Source organism: Eublepharis macularius, chromosome 2 (genome assembly GCF_028583425.1).
Source record: "Eublepharis macularius isolate TG4126 chromosome 2, MPM_Emac_v1.0, whole genome shotgun sequence".
Classification (NCBI taxonomy): domain Eukaryota; kingdom Metazoa; phylum Chordata; class Lepidosauria; order Squamata; family Eublepharidae; genus Eublepharis; species Eublepharis macularius.
Window position 1 is genome coordinate 105,870,624 of NC_072791.1, and position 27,264 is coordinate 105,897,887.

General features: G+C 42.8%; 1 protein-coding gene across 6 annotated transcripts in view; it reads left to right on the plus strand.

The window, feature by feature from the left end:
- The first annotated feature begins 2,768 nt into the window (after positions 1-2,768).
- The window catches only part of BBOX1 (gamma-butyrobetaine hydroxylase 1), a 62,276-nt gene continuing 37,780 nt past the window's right edge, over positions 2,769-27,264 (plus strand). The window contains exons 1-4 of one of the 6 annotated variants that reach the window (XM_054970513.1): positions 2,769-2,873; positions 3,003-3,099; positions 13,489-13,981; positions 14,475-14,589. In XM_054970513.1, coding sequence (XP_054826488.1) covers positions 13,589-13,981; positions 14,475-14,589 — 508 coding nt within the window. In that variant the 5' untranslated portion in view covers positions 2,769-2,873; positions 3,003-3,099; positions 13,489-13,588. The remainder of the gene's footprint in view (positions 2,874-3,002; positions 3,100-13,488; positions 13,982-14,474; positions 14,590-27,264) is intronic. The other 5 variants (XM_054970514.1, XM_054970515.1, XM_054970516.1 and 2 more) reach the window with 5 other exon arrangements.

Here is a 27,264-nt window from a genome sequence, read left to right on the forward strand (position 1 = left end):
CTTGTAAAAGTGCATTTGCTTCTTCAGAATCCGTGCCTCAGAGTTACTTTTTTTTGTGCCATGTCAGCGTCACCAAGTGGCTGGTGGTAGATTTTTGCGGTTGTCTGTGGCTATGGTCATGGTATGGAATTGTATGGTGCGTTTCGGGTAATCTCATGTAAAAATCTAGAGGATCCATGTTAATCCATACTTTTGAACCATGTTTTTGCAGCATGGCAGCACCATGAAGTAGGGGATGCATGATTATTTTGGTGCTGCCTATAGAGTAAGACATGATCTACAGTTTTGTTTCAAACTAAAAATCATATGAATTCATGAGTATCTGTGTCTCGGATTTACTTTTTTATGCTGTGGCAGGGCCACATATTTTTTGATGTGTTTTTTATGTTTCAGTTTTGGACTTGGCTGTGATATGTGATTTGATGTTACCCTTGTGGGTGTCCTATTTAAAAAACTGTAGGCTCTGTGAGGATCCGCATGGGTCCTGGTCAATGTTCCCTCTAAGCAGTGCAGTGCTGTGAGCCAGAAATCCAATTTGTGAGCAGCAACTTGAAAGTTGTGAGCGCGCCTTTTCAAAAACCAGAATCCATTTGATTAAAAGACTTTTGATTTAGGTTGTCTGAGGCATTGGTATTGGGTGCCGTCAATATGCTGATGACACCCACTTAGGCATGTGGTTCTCAAAAGCTTATGCCTCAATAAAGTGGGTTAGTCTTAAAGATGCTACTGGACTCTTTACTATTTTGCAACTACAAACTAACACAGCTAACTCCTCTGGATCTACGGAGAAGAAGAATTGTGCATCATCCAGCCCCGCAATGCACTCACTCTCTGGCTGTTCCCTTCTATGTTTTATATAAAAAGGTGTTGTGAAGCATGCCTGCGAATGGCTCAGTCACCATTTCTTTCCACATGCATCAGTGTATTGCCAGAGTTTTCTTTGCATTTTGGGCAACATCAGGCAGATGAGCTTCAGTAAGGGTTCCTATTTGCCCACAAGCAAATCCTAAACAGAATGTGATGTGCAGTCATCCCTCCCTCTCCCTCTGCTCTGTCTATTGGCATTTCCTGACTCTTCTGTGGCCAGGTCTGCAGAAAGAAGAAAGCTGGCTGAAGTTGCAGGGGGAGCACCTATTTAGCTTCCAGCTGAGAGCAGCTCATTTGGAACAGCCTAGAACTGGCCTTTAGTCACCCTAGAGGCTTCATGGCTTTAAAACTCTTTCCTCTTCTCTTTGTGAGTTATGGTCATGGAATCTTTGAAATGAAATCAAGTCATAAAGCGTAAAGTCAGCATTGAAGTCCTGCCTTCTCCTTGCTTGCCATTCTGTTTTATTACACTGTACTGGAATGATCTATTCTCCCCTGAAGATATAAGCAGAATGCCATTGATGTACAAAAATACTGGTAAAACTGAGGCCTCAGCTCCCCACTCCCCATGGAGTAATTTAACTAGAGGACAGCCTGTTGTACCAGCCCGTGTAAAATTTCCAGATTCAGACCCTAGCTCTGTCATGAATTTTCCTTGCCATGCAAGCCTTTGTGGCCTTGTGGATGCCCACCATGGCTCCTCTTCCACACCCGGCAAAGGGCCTGGGAAAGGCTGCGGGCACCTGCTGCAGCTCTTCCCCCAGAGCCTGGCGAGGGGCCAGGAAAAGGCCACGCGGGTGCCCGCCATGGCTCTTCTTCCAGAGCCCAGCGAAGGGCTTGGGAAAGGCCGCGCAAGAGCCTGCCACAGCTCTTCCCCCCCCCCCCAGCCAGGCGAGGGGCCGGGAAAGGCTGCGCGGTTGCCCGCCATGGCTCTTCTTCCAGAGCCCGGCGAGGGTCCGGGGAAAGGCCGCGTGGGCATCTGCCGTGGTGCCTCCTCCAGAGCCAGGTGAGGGACTGGGAAGAGGCCGCAGGGGCGCCTGCCATGGCTCTTTCCCCTGACCCCCCCCGCCCCGACGGGCTGGGGAAAGGCTGCGTGGGTGCCAGCCATGGCTCCTCTTCCAGAGCCCAGCGAGGGGCCACGTAAAGGCTGCGCGGGCGCCTGCCATGGTGCCTCCTACAGAGCCTGGCAAGGGACCGGGGAAAGGCCGTGCGGGCGCCTGCCACAGCTCTTTCCCCCAAGCCTGGTGGCGATGGGCCCGGGAAAGGGTGCACAGGCGCCTGCCATGGTGCTTCCTCCAGAGCCCAGCGAGGGGCTGGGGAAAGGCCGCGCGGGGCGCCTTCCACGGCTCTTTCCCCCGGGGAATTCTGGGCATTTTAAATTGCATTAAAAGTGATGTCTCACACTAAAGTTACAAACATGGAAATGCAAAAGTCAATTTAAGCCTTTCTTATTTATGAAACAGCCTTCCAGATCCTGCAAACAGCTGTCTATACAGATCTCTCTAAATCGTTATTTGTAAAATATTAACATGCAGAAATATATACCTTTAGCAGGAAGATAAATTGTACCAACATTTGAGATGTATGCAACTATATACAATAACAAAGGATATTAAGGTTACTATTTTGGGGTGGCTTACGAGTACGACTAATTTTTACCAGGATCCGACATTCATATCCTACACCCTAGTCTTTAAAGCTGGTTCTTTCAAATGCCCTACTCTCAAATAGACCGCTTCTGACATCATGCCCCTCCCGTACCATTACGTTCCTCAATGGCGGGCGCTTTTCCTTCCTTTCATTTTCGACACACCTCCCCCAACGACGTACTCACCTACTCCTTGCCCTTTTAGACCCCGCTCCTTGTGGGCGAGGCTGAAAGCTGCCCTCTATGCTACCCAGCCAGCCTTGCTTAGTGAGCCCGCCTACGCCGTTTCCCCTGCCCTTTAGCAATCAAACCCGTGACGGCAAACCCGCGACTTGCCAGTTTTATTAAGGCCCAGCAGGTAAGAAGTTACCCCCTCCCTGCCCCGTTTGGGAATATTTGTGGTTTCGACACACTGGTTGCGGTTCGGAACACGCTCTCGGGTGGCCGAGAAACTCGTTACTGACAGCACGCCCTTCTTTCTTGGCAGGGAAAGAGAGGGTCCCGCTCGTCAGCCCAAGCCGTGCACCCACAGGAATCGTTTCCTCCGTCGGGTGGGTCCCTTTGTGGCCTCCGCGACCTAGAAGGTAGACAACGAAACAGCCTTTGACAGGGCGCCTCTGGCAACAGGCCCTGTGGAGGAGACTCCCTGCCAGGGAGGCGGGGCTGAGGCCTGAGAGCGCGTTTGTAGTATCGTGGCGGCTGTGCGACATATATCTCAATATATACAGACGTAGCTGCAGCAAACGCGCTGGGCCGGGGAAATCAGTAATACTGGGTTGTGGGGCAGAGCCATTCAGGCGAGGAACAGGACGGAATGGGTTGTGCCGCCCTGTCCAGACCTCCCTCCCACCTTTAGGAGGTGCTGAGGCCGTTTTCCAGGTCCGTTTCTCCCTCTTCCAGTCCGCCCTTGGGTGAAACGGTTAGAATGATAGATTGAAACTGGGCGCAGCACATGCCTCCCCAGCGACGATGCTCGATGCTTGGGCTTGTTGTAGTTGTCCAGCCTAGCATACCCCAAGAGCTTATTGTGAGCTAGCAATAGGGATGGGCTGAGACCTTTCTTGGAGGGTGGGATAAAAGTACATAGTTTAACGAATTTACACAGCAAGCACGGGACAGCTACAGTGTGCATAAGTTAAGAGCTACAGCAAATTCTTCTCGCCTTTGCAAATGTTTGATCATTTGCTTCAAAGCCTCACATCAAAATCTCTGCAACAGGATTATACTGTAAAGATACTAATATTTTAGCGCATTCCACCTACTTGTGCTAATAGCATATTCAAAATGTTAATTAATTTAGATATGCTTTGTTTCAAGTATTCAGATTGGATCTGGATATATGGTTCACTCTGCACTAAACCTATTTTGTGTTAATCCTACTGGCAACACTACTTTACCTAGTTGTCAGCAGTTGGGAGTGATCATTATCCACTCTGAATTGATTGACTTTTGTTTTGATTGGATATTATTTCAAAGTAGCTTCTGTTTGTACTGTCATCCCTTGGGTTATCAATAGACCTAGTGAAAAATGTCCTGTCACTTTAATAAAGGCTTAGTGTGTGGAAATGGACAGCAGAAGATTTCTTGGCAAGGGGGTAAATAACACCTGGTAAATAACATCCCTTGTATTGTCGAAGGCTTTCACGGCCGGAGAACGATGGTTGTTGTGGGTTTTCCGGGCTGTATTGCCGTGGTCTTGGCATTGTAGTTCCTGACATTTCGCCAGCAGCTGTGGCTGGCATCTTCAGAGGTGTAGCACCAAAAGACAGAGACAGACACATCCCTTGTGTTTCCTGCATCTTTGAGTAAACAAATTTGTCTACTGGATGAACTCTTCTTGCATCTGATAATATGACCACTAATTTACAAAGGCTTATGCTGGAATAAATTTAGTTAGTCTTTAAGGTGCCACTAGACTCCTGTCTTATTACTTAAATATTATGATTGAACACTTTTTATTCTGTTATTTCACAGAAGCACTGTTCGTGGAACTGTTAAAAATTAGTGGGTTAAGGATTATCTTTGTTCTGACTTGGATAGCCCAGGCAAGCCAAGTTTCGTCAGATCTTGGAAACTAAGCAAGGTTGGCCTTGGTTAGTAATTCAACGGGAGTCCTCCAATGAAGAATATGGTCGCAGAGGCAGGCAATGGCAAACTATCTCTCTTGCCATGAAAATCCCACCAGGAATAGCCATAAATCAGTTATGACTTGATGGTACTGTCCACAACCACCAAGAATTACCTTTAACTCTGTAAAATATACAAACAATGATTAGGATCATAAGATATGTAATGCTCTTAGCCTAAATACCCTTAAAATTTACAATCTTAAGCACATTTCTGTTTGTAGGCTATGCTTGTCCATAGAAAATGCACAAGTTGGAATATAGTATTAAAACATAAAACATAAAGATTAAATATCAACATCTTTTTTTTAAAAAAAAGATAAAAGTAATTAACAGACAGCATTTTAAACATTTACTTGTAGAATTTATGCAAACCAATGATTCTATCATCTTTGAAAATGAGATTGGAATTGAGGTGTGAGTAAGATTGCTAACTGCCTGGAGGAAAAAAAGGCCCTTTAATTGAGGTTTGGTGAGATGTTACTTACCAGGTGACGTTATGTACCTCCATGCCATGAAAAGCTTCAGCTGCCTATTTCTACATGCCATGAAGAGCTTCATACATTAAATAGACAGGCATATTAAAGAGACAGGGCAGTTATACTGGCCGCACGCCTGTGTAACTGGTAACACCAGCTCCCTAAGGACTTTGGCAGGAGAGCCATGCCAATGCCCAAGCGAACACCGTGTGGCCTGGGAAGAATGTTCTGTAGTTGCTCGGACAATGTCGGCAGAATCCAACAATTGGAGGGTGCTGAAGTTGACAGTGCTGTGAGTGGCAGGGAAAGGTGTAACCAGTCCATGGTCTACGCTGTGTTTCCCATTGCCAGCTGCCGATGCTACTCCCCTGCCCTGCAGAGAGTAGGTGCACAAGGCAGAAAGACCCCCTTGGTTGGGCTCACTGCACCTCAACAGAGGCACTGCCTCAGAGGAGCCCTGCCCTGCGGGGCGGGGGGGGGGGAGTTACACCGAAGGTGCATACAGGGCTTGGATGGCAGCTGGGGAGAATCACCAGGGGTCGGAACAGCCAAATTCCACCCACTTGCTCTCCCAACCCCATTTCTGACAAGGACCAGGCTGGCAGATGAAGCACCGGTCACTTGTAAACTCCCCGCCACTGCTTCAAGAAATATGCACCCCCTTCATGAAAAGTAAGACCAGGAAGGCAGCAGGATCTGGCAAGGTTTGCACCCACAGGCTCCAGCACTCAGGATCAGCCCCCCTCCCAAGTCTCAGAGAGGCAGCTCCATAGAGGTGAGCAGGGGCAGGCCTCACTACTTACTTGGGGTCATGGGTGCCCTGGGTGGAGGGTATGTTGGGTGCTCAGGGAGCTGATTGGGCATGGGGAAGGGGGTTCAGTGCCCACAGCAGCACGAGTTGGTTTGTCCTTGCGGTAGTTAGCATCCTATGCTCCGCTGGGCCACTTGGGCTATGCCAGGTGTGGGAGCAGGATTGAATTTTCCCTTTGAATGGACACTATGCCATCATTTTTCATGGCATAACTCTCCACTTTTGTAGAGGGTATTCCTGGGCCCAAAATGGCTTTGGGAACTGATTAACTCATGCCTCACCCCCAGCACACCCCTCCTAGCAGCCGGTGCAGGGAATTATGCCATAGTTATGCCGGTGCCCAGCCACCGGTGCCCAGCACCAGTATAAAGGGGGTTACGCCGCTTCAATTATGGGATATGCCAGCGTAACTCCTAGTCAGCTCCCTATGCACTTTCACCCTGCCCCTCAGGATTGCACTGTCAATTTATTTTTATTCAAGGACGGAGCTCTCTCAGCCCCACCCCCTCACTGGGTGATTGTTGTGGGGATAACAATAACATACTTTGTAAACCACTCTGAGTGGGTGCTAAGTTGTCCTGAAGGACGGTATATAAATCAAATATTATTAATATTCCTCACCATAAAATTATCCATATTTTTAACAAAACTGACCTTCAACTGTTTTCTTATAAAAGAAAACTCCACAGTTAATTGGTCTAGGCTGCCTCGCCATACCCAAGGCATAGGTGGTCTTCCAAGTCAGTATGGTTCTGATCTAGTGAGAGGATGAAAAAACACTATAGCAGCCTAAGGTTGCCAAGTGGAGTCTTGTAGAGGATTTGGTCTTTAAAAAGCTTATCGGTACTACAGAAGAAATATTTAAAGCATTTTTCTATAAGACGTTTAAAATCTCACCTCATATATTTTGCATTCTCACTTCCTTTAATGGTCATATTTTGTCATTCTTGGTCTGCGCTTTTAACTTTGCCCCATAACGTTGTGTATTTTGTATCAAGTCATTGTTTTGCTGTGGAGGCCTACCAGCTCATAAAATATTTTAGATGGTTAACCATCTGCCTTTTAATTGATTTTAGGTACAGTTGCGTATTAGCAAGCCCTTAGTACAGATACCTTGTTAAATCTTTCAAGGAAGGGAATTGCTTTTCTTGTGAGATAAGCTGACCATATGAGTAAGTTACAAAATATATTTCTCATTGTCAGAATGAAAGGGTGTATTTCATCAGCTTCAGCTTCTGGAATATACATTTTCCAAAGCCAAAATTATTCCAAAAATGATATGTTCAAATCCCATTTGACTTGTGGAAGAGCCATATTTAAAATACAGTTGGACACTGATTTCAATTGAGCACTATGAGCTTAAGTAAACTAGTTCTGATGGCTAGAAGGAATGAAGTGGTGGTTCTGTTCAGGAATGTTAAGCTTCTCCCTACTTAACATACACCAGGAAGGGCTGTTTTGAAGGCTCCTTTTCATTAAAATTGGCACTGGGAAAAGTACACTAACATATGTGTGTAGGATGATCAGCAGGGTCAGTAGTTATAAAAATATGATTAAAACTTTAACTAATCAAATTAACAAAGTTTTGTCATTCTAGAATACTCTCTTTTTTACAGAATGGAATAAACTTGAAGATAAAATTGCTGAGGATCAATCACTTTCTCTGTTGGAATATTATTGGATATTTATTATAACAAGTAATATAAAGAGGCAGAGTCTGATAGACATTTCTCACATATTAACAGTGCAGAACCCACTGTAGTACAACTCCTTTCAATGTTATTTTGGTACTGTTAGTAGCCATGAGTCACAAGGGATGAACCAAAATATACATATGGGAAAGGACCATCAGATAAGTTTCTCCATCACTTCGGTGTCTTACATCACTCGAATGGAAAGAATATGTGTTATAATGGCTTGCACGTAGGGCTACCAGCCTCCAGGTGGGACCTGGAGTTCTCCCAGAATTACAACAGAATACAACAGATCTTCAGAATATAGTGACCTGTTCTCCTGGAGGAAATGGCAGCCTCATTAGTAGACTGAGATGATGTAAGACTAGACCGTCATTTCTTAGGCTTGGCTCACATGACACGTAAGTGGAGCTATGCTTCATAAATGGTAAATTGCCCATCCCACTGAAGTCATTCATGCCCCTGAAATGATGAATGGGTCCCCAGAAACATATCAGAGTTTAAAGTGGGGGTACACTACAGTGAGTGGGAAGAAACAGTAAAAATCACCCTCCCCGCACTTCCACAAGCAGAGGTGCCTTCCATGTACAGAATGATAGCTTAGAATACAAGCCCTAGTTTAGAATGCTGAAATGACGAGTTCTGTATATGGAATTTGTTGTATTTTTGGAGAATGATGCCCATGTTTCTTAATTAGTTTCTAAAATAGGAATTGAATCAGCATGTGCTCAACAGAATCCAGAATCCAGAATAATATGATTGTACACAGAGAATCCAGTACCTCTTGGAGGGATCGCACTTTCTGAACTGTCCTCAGTAGATCAAAAATGAAATTTTGTTTAGGAAATAAAAATCTACCAAAAATTAAAATGTTAATCACTATCTCCATACCTTGCTGTTTAATTTGTACATCACACTCATAATGAATATGGTACAGTTGGAATGTTTTTCACAGTAGAAAAGTCTTCAAAGGGTATATTCAATCTAGGATAAACAGGTTGTCCAATATCAAAAACAATTCATCTTAACAAAAAAACAGCAAAGAGTGGCCTCCACAAATAAAATTTTCAGAATGACATATGGCAATTGGCAGGTGGAGGCAGGAATTTAAGAGGGAGTGCACAATTATCATCCCTGGCTGATGACAATACTTTTGGTGCAAGTGACCCAGTCTGCCTCCTCCTGCCGATCAGCTGGGGATTGGTAGGCAGAGGCAGGGATTGCTGGGAGATTGCCTGCCGTAAGTGTATACCTGGGAAGCCTACTGACACCTCATCTTACATATAGAAAGGGCATTTCTTGCAGTCTTCATAGGCCTAAAGCAGCATAATGCCCTTTGTGATATCTTTGAAACAGTAAAACCTCAGTAGTTCTTTTTTGAAACTTCATTTGTTGAATCTACTTCTCATGCTTTGGTTGGATTTATTTTGTCAACATATGAAATAGAAAGGGATGGAACAGTAATTGTTCCACTTACATGGATTTTAATATTTTTATTATGGTTGGATATCTAAAGATGATTGAGCCCTGTGGCACAGAGTCGTAAGCTGCTGTACTGCAGCCCAAGCTCTGCTCATGACCTGAGTTTGATCTTGGCGGAAGCCGGGTTCAAGTAGCTAGCTCAACGTTGGCTCAGCCTTCCATCCTTCCGAGGTCGGTAAAATGAGTACCCAGTTTCCTGGGGGTAAAGTGTAGATGACTATGGAAGGCAATGGCAAATCACCCCATAAAAAGTCTGCCAAGAAAATGTCATGGTGAGATGTCCCCCCATGGGTCAGTAATGACTCGGTGCTTGCACAGGACTACCTTTACCTTATCTAAAGATGCATATGTGGTCTTTCCAATAATGTATAGGCTAGCAAGTAGTTTGCTATAAGATGTCTGTTATGTTATCATCTTGTCATACCACTGATGGTACTGGAAACCTGACTCTGTCTAACTTAAAGACATAATAGAATACACAGGGTAGGATTTTATTTACTTTACAGCTTTAAAAATATGAAAGAATTTGAAGATGTCAATAAAAAGATTATTTGGAATAATTATATAATCAAAATGTTTCAGCCTCACAAATTCTACAAGAAATAGCTGAAATGTGGTGCGCGTGCAGCCCAACTACTAAATTGAGTTTTGAAAAAAAATCTGAAACTGGGATATTTCTACACCTTCCACTTGTAATATGGGACACATTGTCTACATACTAGTAGTAGCCATACCATTTTCAGAGAGCAAGCCAGCCTAAGGCTAGACAAGTGGCAGCCTGAGAAAGTGCCTTCTTGTAATTATTTTAAGGTTTAATATGTTTTAATTGTTTTAATGTTCACTGCGTTGGGGACCCTGAGCTGGGTGGCAAGGTGACATAGGCATATTTTAAATAAATAAACTTATGCTGTCAGTAGAAAAGAAACCCTCTTCTAGAGACTAGAGATGGGCACGAATCGAATTACGACCCAAAAAAACGCATGAACCAGTCCAGTTCGTGGTTCAAGAACCAGTGGTTCATGGAAGCTCATTTCCACGAACTTCCATGAACTGGTCTACTGGTTCGTTTGGGTTGTAAAGGGGCAGTTTAAATGGCCATTTCCCCAGGGAAATGGCCATATAAACTTTTTCTGCAGCTTGCAAGCGACAGCTCCCTTTAAACTATCAGCTGGCATATGGCAGGGGGGATCCCCAAAAATGGCCTTCCTGCCCCTTGCGGGAGGAGGGGGAGGACGCTGCAGTCCCGCAGGGCAAGGTAAGTATGGGGGTAGAGGTGGGGGCTGGGGTTTGGTCAGTTTAAAGGTCCCTGCCGCTTGCAAGCCGCAGGAAAGGACCCTTTAAACTGTCAAATGCCCCTTTCCCTGCCATTGCTAAGTGGCCGGAAAGGGGCATTTAAACCCCACGAACCACAAACTGGTTCGTAAACTTACCCCAGTTCGTGCCAGTTCCTGGGTCGTGAAAACCCACGAACCTCATGGTTCATTTTTTTTGTGGTTCATGCCCATCTCTACTAGAGACACACTTGAACTAGCTTTGGATAGAGAGACTTGCACTGACGCCAGGAGCTTAATAATGAAAGTTGCACAAACCACTAATGTGACTGAACACAGGTATGTAAATTATCCTTATTCACACTAAATGAAGCTTGTATAGGGGAAATGACATTTTCAGTGCCAGCTAGGTATGCATGTCTGAAAATGGAACTAGCCTCACATATCAGAGAGAAGGGTGTGTGAGTGATATATCTGAATTTTTAGCAGTCCAGTTAGCCTATTTTTCTTGTTACTATAAAAGAGTTGGGGGGAGTCTGCACAGGCACTATCCGTTAACACATGCAGCACCACAAATGAGCAAATAATGCTCGGATCGATCTGACTGGGAAAATGGCCCTGGAGGGTACTGAAGCCCCTTATGCCACCCATACTGTAGTCCCAATCCATATTGGGGCCTGCAGTGCTTGGAGAAATAAGTTTCTTACAGTTACTGTCAAGTTACAGGAAAAGCAAATCAACTTGGGGTTGGTTTGACTTGTGGAGAACCATCCTATGTAGTTTGGGCTGAGCTGACCCTTGCCAATCTTAGTTGCAGGTTGTCTGTCACATTGTAATCTTGTGAGATCTGTGGCACAAAAGTGTGGCTTTTTTGTTCCTCTAGTACTTTGTTAAAATATATAATTCTTGTAAAGTATCAAAGTTGCTTTTTGCAGTTTTTGCAGTCTTTTTTTTCTTAAATAAGAAACAGGAAGCAAACTTACCTTTAAGCCAAATTCACCCAAATTTATATATGCCACTTAAAGCTCTTTTTAAAGCTTTTCTAACACTGTTGGTATGTGCATGCGAAACAGGAAGTTTTAAATGTACTTGTGGGTTTTTGAATCGATGGCTGCGCAAGAATACTTATTTACAATCGAATTTATTCTTTCTGTGCTTTACAACACTTATGTGATTACCATTTTAGGTTTTCCAGGGATTCTTGGCACAAGACTTAGATTTTTCTTTTGATTAATTTATTATTTACAATTTTCTTAGCTGCCTTTCCACCCTATGTAAGGTGGCTTACAATATAAACAGAACAAACCTTTAAAACAACACACAGTTTAAATAATAATTTAAAACTACTAATACACTAAAAAACTGGCTAAACAAAAGCTGTCCTGAATAAAACAGTCTTCCTCTGCCTTCTGAAACCAGAGAGTGTAGGTGTCAAGCACACTTCCCTGGGGAAATTGTTCCACAGTCATGGGACTGCCACCAAAAAGATCCTTTCTCATGTATCCACCATTGAGCTTCTTCAGTTGTTGGGATAGTCAAGAGGGCCTCTCTCTTTGATCTTAATTCTTGGGCAGGAATGTATGGGAGAAACAGCCCTTCATATATCTTGGTTCCAAGCCATAGAGGGCTTTAAAGAATAGAACAAACACCTTGAATTGGGGTGTGGGAGTGAATGGGTAACTTGTGTAATTTCTATAATATTGGGGTCACGTGTTTTCAGTAGCTGACCCCAACCAGCAGTCTAGCCACAGCATTCTCCACTAGGTGCAGCTTCCAAACAATCTTCAGGGGTAACCCCAAATACAATGCATTGCAATAGTCCAGTTGAGATGTAATTAAGGCATGGATCACTGTGGCTAGATCTGACTGAACCAGGCTTAGGTGATGCACTGGTCAAAGCTGGGCAAAAGCACTCTGAGTCACTGCAGCTATCTGGCTATCTAAGGTGACTGCTGTGTTGAGCAGTACTCCTAAGCTGCGTGTATGACTCTTGAAGGGGAGTGTAACCTCATCTAAAACGGGAGAGATCTCATGTTGTTGTTCAGCTTTTCTACTAACCAAAAGAACCTCTAGAAAAGAGCAAGAGTCCAGTAGCACCTATAAGACTAACAAAATTTGTGGTAGGGTATGAGCTTTCATGAGCCACAGCTCACTTCTTCAGATACAGGTAGAATGTGAGTCCATCTGTCTTTATATCTTGGAGAGTGGAGTGATCAACTGAAAAACCTCTGTCAGGATTAAGCTTTTCATGAGATGAGATCTGATATTTCATAAACTTGGAGAATTACTTTGAACTGAGTATTTGTCTAGTGCTGTCGGGGGTAAAGGTAGGTAAAGGTAGTCCCCTACGCAAGCACTAAGTCATTACTGACCCATGGGGGGTGTCGCATCACGATGTTTTCTTGGCAGACTTTTTGTTACGGGGTGGTTTGCCATTGCCTTCCCCAGTCATCTACACTTTACCCCCAGGAAACTGGGTACTTATTTTACCGACCTCAGAAGGATGAAAGACTGAGTCAACCTTAAGCTGGCTATTTGAACCGGCTTCCGCCAGGATCGAACTCAGGTCATGAGCAGAGCTTGGGGTGCAGTACTGCAGCTTGCCACTCTGCGCCATGGGGCTCTCTACGCTTTCTCTAAGAGAAAAGTGCAATATCATGGTATGAATTCCTCGAACATCATAACATGTAAAGAGAGCCTAATTTTCCAGTATCTAAAGGGCTGTGAGAGAGCAGGTCCCTGAAAATCATGTTCAGTGTTAGGGACTAAACAAGATTCTACATCAAAACTTTCCAGATAACAACAGTTTGTCCAGTACTATGTGCTGAAAGGGAGAGAGGTGATAGGGGAAAGAATCAGAGTGCAGTCTTCAAATTTCAATGCATGTCAACATTTTCTCTTATGTGTAGTATTTTGCAGCAGATGTTCAGTGCATACAGTTGAAAATCATGGTTCCATCAGAAGCCTCTAACTGGGGTCCAGAATCATTCAAACTTTTTTTTAAAAGGTTGATCTGAAGTCAGAACTATGTCAGAATATACTAGCTAGAAGAACAAAGGATGGCGGAATGGAAGGAGCACCTCTTTGAACACTGTCCTTTTCATTTCTAGCCTTTCAACAGCATGCTTTAATGTTACAGAACCAAATTGAGGAGAACATTCCTGGTACTAAGGCATTTCTGTGCCGGAGATTAAATAAGAGAAGGCAAAGATGTGGGCTGCTATGGCTAAGTACTTGTTAAGGACCAAAGTCCATCAAGACTGTTTTCATACTCTGCTGCAAGTACAGAAAAGCAAAAGTATTCATCAAAAGCATTTCTCTCTGAGTAAGAGACCTTGGCAACATTCGGCTGGGACAGCAGGGGCAGTTCAGACCTTCAACACAAGTGCACTCATCCAGAAAGTGGAAGTTCTGGATGCAAACCAATTTATTTGTGTTCACTGGGAAGATGGGAGTCAGAGCCTTTATCCTCCTGTGTGGTTACGAGACAATTGCCAATGCCCTAACTGTTTTTTGCACTCCGCTAAGGCACGGAAATTGCTGCTTGAAAATCTTGATGTCAATATTGAGGCAAAGGATGTCACTTTGACAAAACAAAAAAAGGTAACTTTCTGTTTTATTAGAAAAAGCAGATAATGTTTTCATATTATAATGTATGAAATTAAATATGTACAATCATTTCACTGTGTTCATAGTAATACTTAAGACTTTCTTACACACCAGGATTTGAGTCCCGTGGCACCTTAGAAACCAACAAGATTTTCAGGATGTAAACTTTCGAGAGTCAAAGCTCCCAAGGGAACTTTGACTCTCGAAACCTTATGCTCTGAAAATTTTCTTGGCCTCTAAGGTGCCACTGGACTCAAATCCTACCGTTCTCCCTCAGACCAACATGGCTACCTACCTGAAGCTATTTCTTGCACACATTTTCTTCTGAGTGAAGAGACTATTGTACCAAAAATGTCAGGCACTTTTCTGGCTCCCCACCCCCAAAAGCCAACAAAGCAAATAACATACTTTGCTAGATTTTTTAATAAGTAAGTTCACTTTAGTCTGTTTTCAGTGTTTTATGTTTCTTTCTGTTTTATGGACTAAGGTGTACATTATATGGCCAGACAACCACACCAGTGAATTTGAGGCAGAATGGTTGAAGAAGAGATGTTTTTCTGAGCACGCAAGAGCAAAAGTACAAGAAGAACTATTTCTGTCAGGTAGGGATTCATAGTATCTTTATTAAAAATATATTAAAGCCAGAGGGCTCTTATTAAAACGGGGCAACAATACGCCTGTATGTGTACTTTCTCTGTGGTAGCCCCCACCTTGTGGAATGGCCTGCCTGAGGTCAGGAAAGCTCCCACTCTCCTGGCTTTCTGCAAGACTGAATTGTTCAGGAGGGCTTTCTACCCAGATTATAGGGTTGTGTCATAAGAAATAGCTCAAGAAGATAACCTTAGTAAGGGACACTCCTACAGGGTAGTTTGACATTGTTAAAGATGTTATGTTACCTACTTATACTTTTAATTCAGCAAGGTTTCATCTATGTGTTTGGCGTTATGCTAGTTTTCAGATTTGCAGCTACCACAACTTACTGTATCTGTTTTCATTGAATGAGTGATTCCGCACACATTGGATAATGCACTTCCAATCCTCTTTATAGATCATTTGGAATGGATTTTTTTGTGTGCAGAACAAAAAATCCACCTCAAACGATTGATAAAGTGCATTGAAAGTGCATTATCCAACATGTGCGGAATCAGCCAATGTCTTAACTGCTTTCATACTCTGCTCGTGTTTTTGCTGTGAATCTTCTAGCTATTGATGATATTGTATTCACTTGCAATATGTAATCCACTTCGGATCTCAGTGAGAAAGCTGGACTATAAATAAATAACAACAATAATAGTAATATTATTCTGTATAGCAGTTATTTACTTATTTGCTTCATTTCTCACTGAGACTTAAGGCAGACTACAACATTTCAACAGCAAATTTAAAAAGCTTTGTTATCCAGCACACATGGGTAATGGGGGCTGCTGGTTAATCAAATGTATCAGGTACTCATTCCTCTTCCTTTGCCCTTCACCCCACACAGAGGACTCTGCTGCAATCCACGCCCCCCCCCCCCCCCGTGACAGCCCACACAGCTTGGAGTGATAGCTCCAAGCCATGGAACCATCCTGTGCCACATGCAAACAAGAAGGCCAGCTGCCTCCAACAGAGCTGGCTCCCCACAGCGCAAGGCAGGCTGAACGGGAGGAGGAACCTAAGGATGATGCCAGCTGGAAGAAGCCTGGCAATGGCTGGAGGTATAAAGCTGGCCAACAGTAGTAGGCTCATGCCACTAGGAGTGTCTCCAATTTCTAAAGACCATAGAGATTGGGGAAATTCGTAAGGCATCACCCAGAAGCGATGTTACATTCCCCTGTAACTCCACCGTCTCCAAGCACAGCCCCTCAAATCTCCCAGAGCTTGCCAGAGCAGGGCTGGCAACCCTAGTTGTCAGTTGCAAACTCAGTTGATGGTTTGTGACACTGAAGCCTAACAACCTGGTCCTTTTAAAATGCTACTAAACGCTTTATGTGACAGATTCTTGAATAGATAAAGAAGATAAACATGTTTTCTCATTTGGTCAATAAACTTTGGTGTAAGTGATGTCTTTAGAATTTTTCAGAGCTGCTGCTCTGAGGTATGTGCAGATGAATACCCGCACACAGAGCATTATGCTCAAATTAGTAATCAGATACCATGCTGTTATTTAAAAGACAGTTCGGCATTCGTGTTGTGCTGTGTCCTTAAGGTGTGTTTCTTAAGGTGTGTTCCTTAAGGACACAGCAGAACAAGAATGCCGAACTGTCCTTTAAATAACAGCATGATATCTGATGGGGGGGATTCATAGCAAATATAAAACACAAGAGCTGTTTTGTTCCCTTAACAGAGCTGTTTACAGTTCAGAATGCTGGTTCTCCCCTGAGAGAGATGAAGAAAACAGTTCATAAAAGCTTTAATTGAATACCATAAACTGGCTCTGGTAACCTGGGTATTAACATCATGTTCTTAAACAGAGTTCCAGGAAAAGAAATAATTGCTTACAATGAGTGGCTTTGGCGGTGGAGGTGGGGGGGAGGAGAGTGTCTCAGATTTTATACACATATTGAAGCTTAAATTATCCAATTCATTTTTGAGATGAAGAAATCCAAATACTGTTTCTAGAGGACAGTGCCTCTATCCACCAACCCATGCTTTGATCTTTGTCTGCTTATGTAGGCATGGAGAATAGAGAATATGGTATCCTGCCCCTCCACTGAACAAGGTTTGAATTTTTCACATAAAGAGCCTTTCTCCCCCTAGAAGTGGGTTTTTCTGCCACAGGAAGTCTGTTAAAGTTGAAAGAGAACTTCAGACTTTGCTGAGTAGAGTGGTAGTGTTCTAGCCATAATCTTGACATGTTTACTTTACACTAAGTAAGAACTGGCTCCTGGAAACAGTTACATTTCATTCAGTGGTAAAGAGAAATTTCAGCAGAACTTTTAAAATTAATTCTTGTTAATTCCTAGATAAAATAAGTATCATCTCTGCCGTATCTCAAATTTTTGTACCGTTAATAATAGGCTTACTGGAGCATTTTTCCAATAGTGATTACTCTGGCATTTATTATTTAGTGACTCTTAGTTATGGCTAAATGCAGGCAATTGCTTTTCACAGGGCCAGAGTTCTGTTGAGCCATCCTTGCCTGTGGTGTATATGTTATGGGGAGTGGGGGGGGGGGGTGTAGTCACATTGGTTTGGGAGTCTGTTGCAGCTTGTTAGAGAATGTTAATGAGTTCAGAAATGTGGAGTTCTCAAACCAAACTACCCCATTTGACAAACTGAGCCCTATTACAAACCAACCCCAAGCCCATTTGCAGTCTACAACCAACTTATAATGAGTTCATTTCCAATACTTCCTGCCAGTCCTACCATACCCCACCCCCAGTGTCTTCTCTTTGCCTCTTGCCCAAGTCTGGGCAAGGTCCTGCAGCTTCTGTATGATAGGCAAATCCAGGATACCTCTGTTTCCCTAGCAACCTCCTCACTCTACCAGCTCTGCCATTTAGGACAGATGGCGTTGTGTTCTTTTACGTTTGTTTTTCCTTTAGAATTGAGATACACAATCAGCAGGCACATGTTGTATCTTTTCCTTAACTATACCACTGTGAATTGCATGTGAGGTAATCATGTTTTCAACGCTCCCCATATATAAAATCTGCATCATGGAAAAGAAGTGTTCTGTTTGACATGCTAGTATTTGTATTCTTCAGTCAGTATTGGGCAGATGGTATCCAGAAAAGAAGGAAACCTTGATATAACTAGTTTATCTAATGAATGACACATTCGTCTTGTGGAATGTGGAATTATGGCTCGTTAATAAGTCCCCAAACCATGCAGTTGCCTAGAAATTCCTTCTCTCTCTCTCTCTCTCTCTCTCTCTCACACACACACACACACACACACACACACACACACACACACCCATCTTCTCATAGTGCTTACTGCTTAGATCTGTTTTTCATCAGCAGTGGCAAAACTGATTTTGAAAGACATGAATGAGCTGTTTTGGACTTCTTTCTGAAATCTAAGCTATTCAAGTTTCCTGCAAACTGTTCGAAAAATAAATACATTTTCAAGCAAGGATTTTAGATTAGCCTTGGAAGTAAGATGTAAGTCTGCTGGAGCAGTCTCGGACTGTCTTTTTAGCATATATTAACAATTTCAGTCCTGCTGTATAGTAGCAAAATGGTAATAATACCAAGTGTGGTTAAGTAGTAGAAACAATGTACCATGCTGAAATGGTATTATGTGAATAGGATGGTTTACCACCAGGACTCACCAGCAAATGAAGCAATCCCTGTTTTGAGCAGCTGCCATAATAAACAGACCTTGGCACTACTGAGGATGCCTCTTACCGGGTCTCATGTAAAACACTATAGATGAAGCTGTCCTTGAAGATTTTTCAGAAAATTCAGTTGATCCAGTATGTGGAAGGCAGCTTGGTTAGTGTTGGCTACATAAGAGCATATAATTTCAGTATTACAAAAGTCCACTGAATACCATTGTTACCAGGGTAAATTCAAGTTGCTAGTTATTATCTTTAAAGCCCTTTGTGGTTTGGATCTACAGTACCTTGAGGAGTTTGTGATCTACTGTGGTTGTCACCTCCATCATTAGTAGAAGCTAATAGCTTTTCCACTTGTGGTTCTGCATCTATGGAATCTTACCATCTGAGGCTTGCCAAAAGTTCCATTTGCCAGGTCCCATTTAGGCTTGCTGTTAAAACATTTTAGTTTATGTGGACTTTTAATATAATGGAAGTATATTTGTGCAATGTTTTATTTTTCCTGCTAATGGAGAAAAGCTGCTGATTCCGTTATTGTTACAACTTTATTACCGGTAATGGTTTAAATTACATTTTTAGATTCTTTTTTAATTTTCTGCTTTCTGCTTTGAGAATTGCTGTGAACTAAAAAAAAAGCAGATTAATATATTTCCAAATAAACAGCTTTGCCTGGAACTAATTTCCACTGGTATATTTCAGCATAGCAGGCTTGATACCACCCAGTCAGGAGTCACCACCACACAAGTATTAAAAGTCAAAGTAGTTAAATGGAATCACAGAACCATAGAATAGTTGTGTTGGAAAGAGACCCAGTGGGACCCAGTTAGAATTTTGCTGAAGAACTACTTTCTGTGGGGGAGCGGGGAGCAATATTCCAGATTGCCATCCAGCTTTATCTACATTATTTATTTTTGCTTCTACATATGTAACCGGTGGGGTGTGATGGAGGCATCCCTCAGGACATCACATATGGCCCACAGACCGCCAATTATTGACCCCTAGTCTAGATTCATCTGCACTGAAATAGGACTTCATATGACTGAAATACACAACCAGCAGATACATGCAATGCAATCCTAAGGACACTTTCCTGGGAGTAAGGCGCATTGGACATGCTTGAGTTGGATTCTGAGTAGACTCATTTAGGATTACTCTCATGATGTATCTTTTCCTTTTTCTTTAAAATTCTTAAATGACAAAATCATAGAAATGGCACACTGGGGATGTAATCACCATGAAATACGTGTTCTGTCTTCCCCCCCCCCCCAGTCCATTTCCAGACAGTAATTTTCCATCATATAAAGTGATGCAAATAAGGCTTTCTGGAACGGCAAGGAAAATGAAGATAGCTTTAGCATCATAATCCAAGCATGTATTTTCTAGTATTGGAGAAATACAAAACAAATCAATTTTCACCAAGATACCATGTATTTTATGTGTGTGTGTGTGTATGTGCACTGTGTCTGCCTCATCAGCAGTATCAGTGTCCATCCTGAAGCTACTACCATATGAATGTATGGTATACCATATGGATGAGATGACAAACTTCCATTTACTCATTTTGGATTTGAAATTGAACTTTATTTTTTTTAAAATTAACTTTTGGCCCAACCCTCAGTGGTTGTTCTTAGAACATAATTTTTTCCTAGAGATAATAAAGACTTTGTTACCGAGCAGTCATGGGGCTGCTGGTTAATCAAATTTGCCAGATGTTCAAACTTTTGCTCTACGCTGCCCCCTACCCAGAGGAATCTGCAGCACCAAGCCACACCTCATTGGGAGTGCTGTGCCAACAGCTCACTTGGTTGGCAGGACCCTTCCATAGAGCCATCATAGGCAGGAGCAGACAAGCAGGCCAGGTACTTAGGAGCCCTCCAACAGAGTTGGCTTCTGACAGCTGGAAGCAGGGTGAAGAGGAAGAGGACACCCAAGGATGACATCAGCTGGCAGCACCAGCAGTCAGAAGCCCAGCAGTGGCCAGAGGCATCAAGCTGGCTGGTTGGAGAGGCAGGAGTTGTGGGGGAGGGGGGAGATGTGCGTGTACATCCAAAGGCATTGGTATGGTTGCTGAGTGGGAGGAGCTTGTCCTCTGGGTGATGTTGGTTAACTGAGTATTATGGATACGCTATTGCTGGATAACAAAGTTTTTATTGTAGTGCCTTGAACATATTGCAAGTAAGAAATACTTACCAGGAAGCTAAGACAAACTATAAAAGAAATGATTCAGGTCAGACTGTCATTTTTCACTGGACTTATGTATCCAGGCAATTGTGTTATTGGTCTTTTGTAGGCTTAATTTTGTGATGTCAAGGTGTTTTTACAGTTAAAGCGATTTTATCTCCATCATGGTTCTTTCCCCCCACTAGACATCAAAAGCATTCTCTGCTTTTTTTTAAAAAAACTTCTTTTGATATAACTCTTAATATATTGACTCCAGAGAACACTGAGTAATATGTGCTGGAATAGATTCACTAAAGAATTTAATAAGGTGTGGTTACATTTCTTTTCAAGGATCACTCTGTTTTATTTTTTTCATTTCAGGAGTATTTTGAAAAATTCAGTAACTTGTCAGTCATGCTACAACTTCTTGAAAATATAAAGTCAAATATAAAGATGGTCTGTACAAATGGTTTATATTAGGATGTGTGTTTTGTGTTTCTTGGACGCTCCCTCTAACAGGCTTAAGCTAGAGGTATCATACTAGCTAGTTGTGGTTGGAAAGTGCAAGCCTTGCAAATGTAGGAATTGTTGTTACTACTTTTGGCACTCATCTTCTGCTGACTAGATTGTGATGTATACCTGCCACAAATACACACATGTGAAATAACAGTCTTTTTAAAAAATCTTGTGTGCCTATGGCTTAAGGTGATAGTAGGCTGCTATATCATAGCAAGATCTGAAAAACTCTGCATGTTCTTTCCCAAGGGGAAATTGTTCCCAAAGCTGTATTCAGTAATAGAATTGGAAACATTTTCTTCTGCCACATCATTTCTAGATTTAAGAATGTTCCAAGGACAAGGTTCAGCCACGTAGCTTCAGCTCAGGATTTCTCATTTGCTTGTGAACTATCCTCTGAATACGTAACTAGATGAGAGAAATGGGGCTGAGTTGTAAGGAGGTGTCTTACTTGAGTATGAGGAGGTGTAAGGAGGTGTCTTACTTGAGTATGCTGTTGAGTATGAGTTTGGGTGGAACTGAGGCAAAGTGCTGAGGATCATGGCAGTTATACAGCATTCAGACCTCCCAATAAGATGGATCCATTAGTTATTTCAAAACTTGCACCTTCCATCTATCGGCCTGGAGTTTGCAGTTTGTTTGAAGCTCACAATTCTGTAACCACATATGCTAAAACAGTCCCAGCTTATGGCAAGCCAGACTTAACTTCAAACTCTGATCCCACATTTTATTTACTTAGGAATAAATTTCATTTTTATAATATAAATGAAACCTTCCTGTTAACTATGACAGTTCTCAATCCAGGAAATGAGTTTTTAGCTTTAAATATGCTGATTAAGGAAGAGACGAACCAGGACCCATTCTTTGCCCAGTCCTTTTGTTTACCCTCCTCCTCTGCCTTGCACGGGACAAACTCTTGCTACTGAAGGTGGAGAAGAGAGATGGTAAAGAATGGGTGGAGCCTTTTCCACCACTTTTCTGGTGCATTTAATAAATGTCAGTTCTCCGGATTGAAGCCAAACAGTCGTACTTCTTACTTCATTCCATTTGTCCAGATCTCATTCATTTCTCAATAAACATCACATTCCAAAGCTGAGCGAAAGGAACAGGAATGAAACAAAACCTAAGGTAAGCAAGCATCGAAAGGTAGAGTTCAAAGGGAGGCCTGCCTGGCCTCAACCAGAGCCAGGGCCTTTTCGGGTTTGTTTTAAGTAATCTTGGATAGTGTGCTCTACACCTCAAAATGTATTTTTGGCTTACAGAAACCATTTGCACTCTGCTACATCATCTTTTCAGTGTCAGTACCAGAGATGCAGAGGAGTTAGCCATGTTAGTCTGTGGTAGCATGAGTAATGAGATAAGTTAAATTATTTTCTTTTTCTTAGGTCTTCATCCTCTTATCCTAGTCTACTTCTGTGAAAAATCTTGGGTTTTGCAAGAACAACACAACACAGTTTGCATTTTCTCTTGCACAGCACTACAGCATTACTTGCAAACTTTTATTGACCTGATTATACAAACCTAACATTTCTAGGGTACCTGTTGTCAGCATAATTTGGTTCCTTCTGAAATCTATATACTACACAATAAAAAAAAAACATAAGTAGACATGCCACTAACTTGCATCCTCATCACCCAAGTTTCCTGCTTTCGTGAGTCATTAATTCAGCCACAAGGGTGCCCATCTAGTGCCAGTTTGTGACATGGAAGCTCCCTGAGTTCCCTGATAAAACTCTAATCTAGTGCTTAAATAGGGACTGAATTTTTCCATCCTTATTCTAAATTGAAGAAACTCCTGAGCATTAATGAAGGCATTATTGCACTTAGCATACCAAAAATGAAGAGAAGTAGCTGAGATGTAGGCAGAAAACTGTCAGAAAGTTTTACAGTGCAATCCTAAGCAAAGTTACATCCTTGTAAGTCCATTGATATCAGTGGAAGTATCTAAGCAGGTCTACTCAGAAGTAAGTCCCATTTTATTCAGTGAGATGTAATCCCAGGAAAATATTCTTAGGGTTGCAGCCCTAGTCTTGGATATATTCAAGACTAAATGTTGGGATTGGGGAGGGAAACCCAGTGAATTTTATGGGAGCTTGCTAGAGCAATGCTATCAAACTTGTCAGTTATTCCTCTCCATCTTGTTATGAGGAAAGGACATTGCTCATTCAGCATACAAACCTAGTAGAACCTTTCATTCTTTGTGTGGAACCAGTGGTATCAGTGCTCCTGAGTGAAAATGATCTCCAGTCTGCATTTGCAAAACAATGCTTAAGATTCTCAGTTACCCAAAAGACAAAGTTGACCAGAGACTGAATTGAGTAATTCTTTGTATTTGCCAGGCAGTTTTGTCCAATATGAGGTTGAGAATAAGCTAGCCTTCCCAATATGCCATTGTCTGTGTGCTGAACAGGTGAATGTGCTACTTGAACCAAAACCCTGTTTCAATAAATGCTACCTTAAATGTTTATTTTCTTTATATATGTGGATTATACATCAGTGACAATGAATCTTTTTTGATAAATGTGTCACCTCATGTCCAAAATATTTGATAGAGGCACTCATATGCATTGATTATGTATGCCATCTTCCTGTGCCTTGCTGTGGTTTTGCTGCTTGCTCTCCTAAACTGAGGAGCAGGCTGCAACCCCATGTACAAGCTTGACTCTATGTCATAGATGTCAGACTATGGCATCCCAGTTAGCCGGAGTCTGTCTTCCTCCCTTCTGCAAGAAGCCAAGGTCTCTTGATTTCAAAAGGTTTATTTGAAAGACAGCATACAGGCCCAGACGTCCACATTCCAGGACCAGGGGAGATCCTGGCTGAGCACAAACTTTGTTAGGAATGAGTTACAAAATGAAAGTTGTTACAGATCAAACCCTCCGTTCCCAGCCTCCCCCCAGAGTTCACATTGCTGGGTGCTCTTCTGTGGGAAAGCTGGTCCGTCAAGGTCGACTCTGAAGAAAAACAGATAAGACGCAGCATCCTCTCCCATGGAAAGTGCGGTCACGGCTTAGCTAGACCTGGAGGGAGAGAAAAACTAAACAACTACCTAAATTAACATGGTGTGACTTAGGTTAAGTTCTCTTAGTCACCCTTAGTCACTCTTAGTCCCCAAGTCACCGTACTTCTGTTCAAGAATTCTCCAAGACCCTGCTGCCTATGCCACTTGTATGTTCATGCCACAGTTTGCTCATCCATGCAGTATGTAATGTGCAAGCATGCACTTTTCTTGGTTTCTGTTGCAATATTTGTGAGCTCTTTTCAGTGTGTGCCAAACAGATGTGGCTGTACTTAACTAATCAAATTCAGTGGAACCACAGACAATGCCATCTCATTTTTAAAAAGAAAAAAAAAATCATTTGTCTCCAAAACTAGAACGATGACCTCTTGCTGCCAATTTAGAAACAATCCCAAAGTTTTGTAACTGGAGTACATGAGACAAGTGCCAGTCCAATTATGGAAGATGGAAATCTTAGTCACATAGAGATAAAGCAAGGTCAGTTCACGTTCCTTTACCTAAGCATCCCTTTTCACACAAAAATTAGACCTCACCTCCACTTCCTGTTTCATACTTCAACAGGAAGATACATGACAGCAAATTAGCAGACTCCTTTAGCTGTTCATATGCCATAGATTGCTTCCTAAAATGGAAAAAATCCCAGTGAAGTGATATTATTTTGGGGGTGTACAATGGGCCAGCATCAGCATACCCTGAGGTGGGACAGCTGTGGGGGCCAAGAGCTTTTGGAGAGTCCAGTGTTCATGACTCCCCACCCACTTTCTCTACCAACTTTCTGTTTCATTTCTTGCCCATTTGTTTGCAAGCATTCCACCACCCATGCTTCCGCTTCCCAGCATTGATGAGGAAGTGTTTGTGGGTGGTGGTACTCCTGATGGCCACAGCAGCAGCATGCACCAGACAGCGTGGTCAGGGAAAAGGCATGGGTGTGGGGCAGGCAGCTTTGCATGCAGCTGGTGAGAGGGCTTGTAATCACAGTGGGGGAACATGAAGATTTGGGGTGGGGGTAGAAAGGGAAGCATGAGGGGGGCCTGGTGGGGGGTAGATCCTGGGCACTATCTGCTGAGATTCCCCCCAAAACCTAGAACCGACTCACTAGTATACACATGATCTTGCACATAGTGAAAGAGTTTGTTTCTGTTGGGCCTTTGACACCTCACCTACTTTGCAATTACTATTTTGTTATAGATAGTTAGAATAAACACTTTTCCCCCTACAATTTGCGAGTTCCCTAGTCTCTAATTTATCATTCTAGAAAATATAAGTTGCTGGAGCAATTAGGTCCATAAATGTTTGGGGTTTTGTTTGAAAATCCTCATGTGGAGGGGAAAAGATTCTGGGACATGGCTGAAATGGTGTGTCCTGTGAGACAAGAATGAAATCTATAGCTAGATTAATATACTGGATTAGTCTTCCTTTGGTTTTATAACACAAGACTCATATTGGCCTTGTAGATTTAGTTTAAAAGTTTGTATCTGTTTACACAATAGGCAGCATTATATACACATTTTAAAAGAGCAAAGTTCTTTCTTGGTAAGTTTCCCAAGTGTTACTTTTGAAACTTGTGCTCCCTATAATGGACTCCCCCCACCCCCTTTTGGCCGATGTTGCTGCCTTTTGTGAGCCACCAGAAGCAGAGCAGATGCATTGTTTCATACGATGCTAACATAATGCTACTACCACAGTACAAGAGAATTTTCTTTTGGAATTTAGTTGTTCAGCTTTTTCTGTGTTCTGGTGGTAAACTACTGAGGCTTCACTATGCACTTGGAAAATAATGTAGCAACTTGCCTTTCATAACTTTGCAATCACAAAACGTGATTAGTGGACAATAGGACCTGTTGGTGTCTTTTTCCATACAGTGTTTTGGTAAATCATTTGAATCCTTGGAAGCTTCCTAAATTAAAAGATAAGAAATGGCAGACAACTTTCCCACTGCTGCCTCTCTTCTACTGTAATGTGAAAACATAGGGCAGTATTTGGTGTGTCTGACCTATGCTATCTGTTCATATGGGTCAGCAGTAGGTCCAAACAGATCTGACTACTGCCCTGCACAAACTATGGCTTGGATCCAACTAGCATTTCTGCAGGTACAAGGATTTCCACCAGTGGAGCAGTTTTCCAACCTACTTCTCCCTATTGCAACACAAAATCTGCCCCCTATCCTATTCCTTGGAATTCCATGTCCCTCAGCAACAGGATTTCAGGGTTATTTCAGGCTGCTGCAAGAGGTGGGGGTTCTACAGGTGTAAATTTTGCATCTATGGAACTGAAAGTCTGGATCCAGGCCTGTGTTTTCCATCCAAGAACATGTCCTTGAATTGCCTGTTACATGCCGAGTTTCTGTGGAGGACAAATGGATAGTGGTGGACAGGTTTGTTCGGGATTTGGATTAAAATACTGAATTTTGGCTGACGTGATAAAATCCAGATATACCATATCAAAAAATCAGGTATCCTGAATTTTTACCAAATTTTCAACAACAAAAATCGGTAAAACCAGCCTATAAAGGTTGTTGTAGCCTGTACTGCTGCTGCTGCCGCTGCCAAGGGAGCTTTTTCCAGCAAGGGCTGGGCTTTCCATCTGCCCGGCCCCGCCCCTTGCTGCTCCAGCCTATGAAGTCCTATGAGATGGCGGTGAAAGCTGTGAAGAAAGAATATTATGCAGCTTCCATCGCATCAGCTAGCTCACGCCCGGCTAAATTATTTAATGTGGTCCGTTCATTGGTCTCCCAATCAGGTGGAGACCATCAAAAGTTGAATTTGGAGATAAGCTGTGAGGCTTTTGCGAGCTTTTTTACTGATGAGATCTTGCTTCTCCGCCACGACTTACCAGCCACAGTTGATACAGTAAATGAACTAGAGGCCCCTTGGCCGTCTTCGGGACCCATATTAGATCATTTCAGCCCTCTTTTCGGGGAAGAGGTGGACAGGATTCTGCAGGTGGTAGGGCCTACCACGTGCCCCTTGGACCCATGCCCGTCATGGCTGGTGAAAGCCAGTGTTGATGGGCTTCGGGATTCCTTGGAGGCGATTATAAACCTTTCCTTGACCTCTGGGGTTTTTCCCAAGGCTCTGAAGGAAGCTGTGGTATGGCCTCTTCTGAAGAAATCATCATTAGGTCCTGCTGACCTGCTCAATTACCGACCGGTTTCCAACCTTCCATTTTTGGGGAAGGTGATTGAGCGGGCGGCAGAGAAGCAACTGCAGAATTTCCTGAAGGAGACCTCGGCCCTAGACCCCTTCCAGTCGGGTTTCCGCCCGGGACATGGGGTCGAGACATTGCTGGTCGCCCTCACAGACGATCTCCGCAGACATC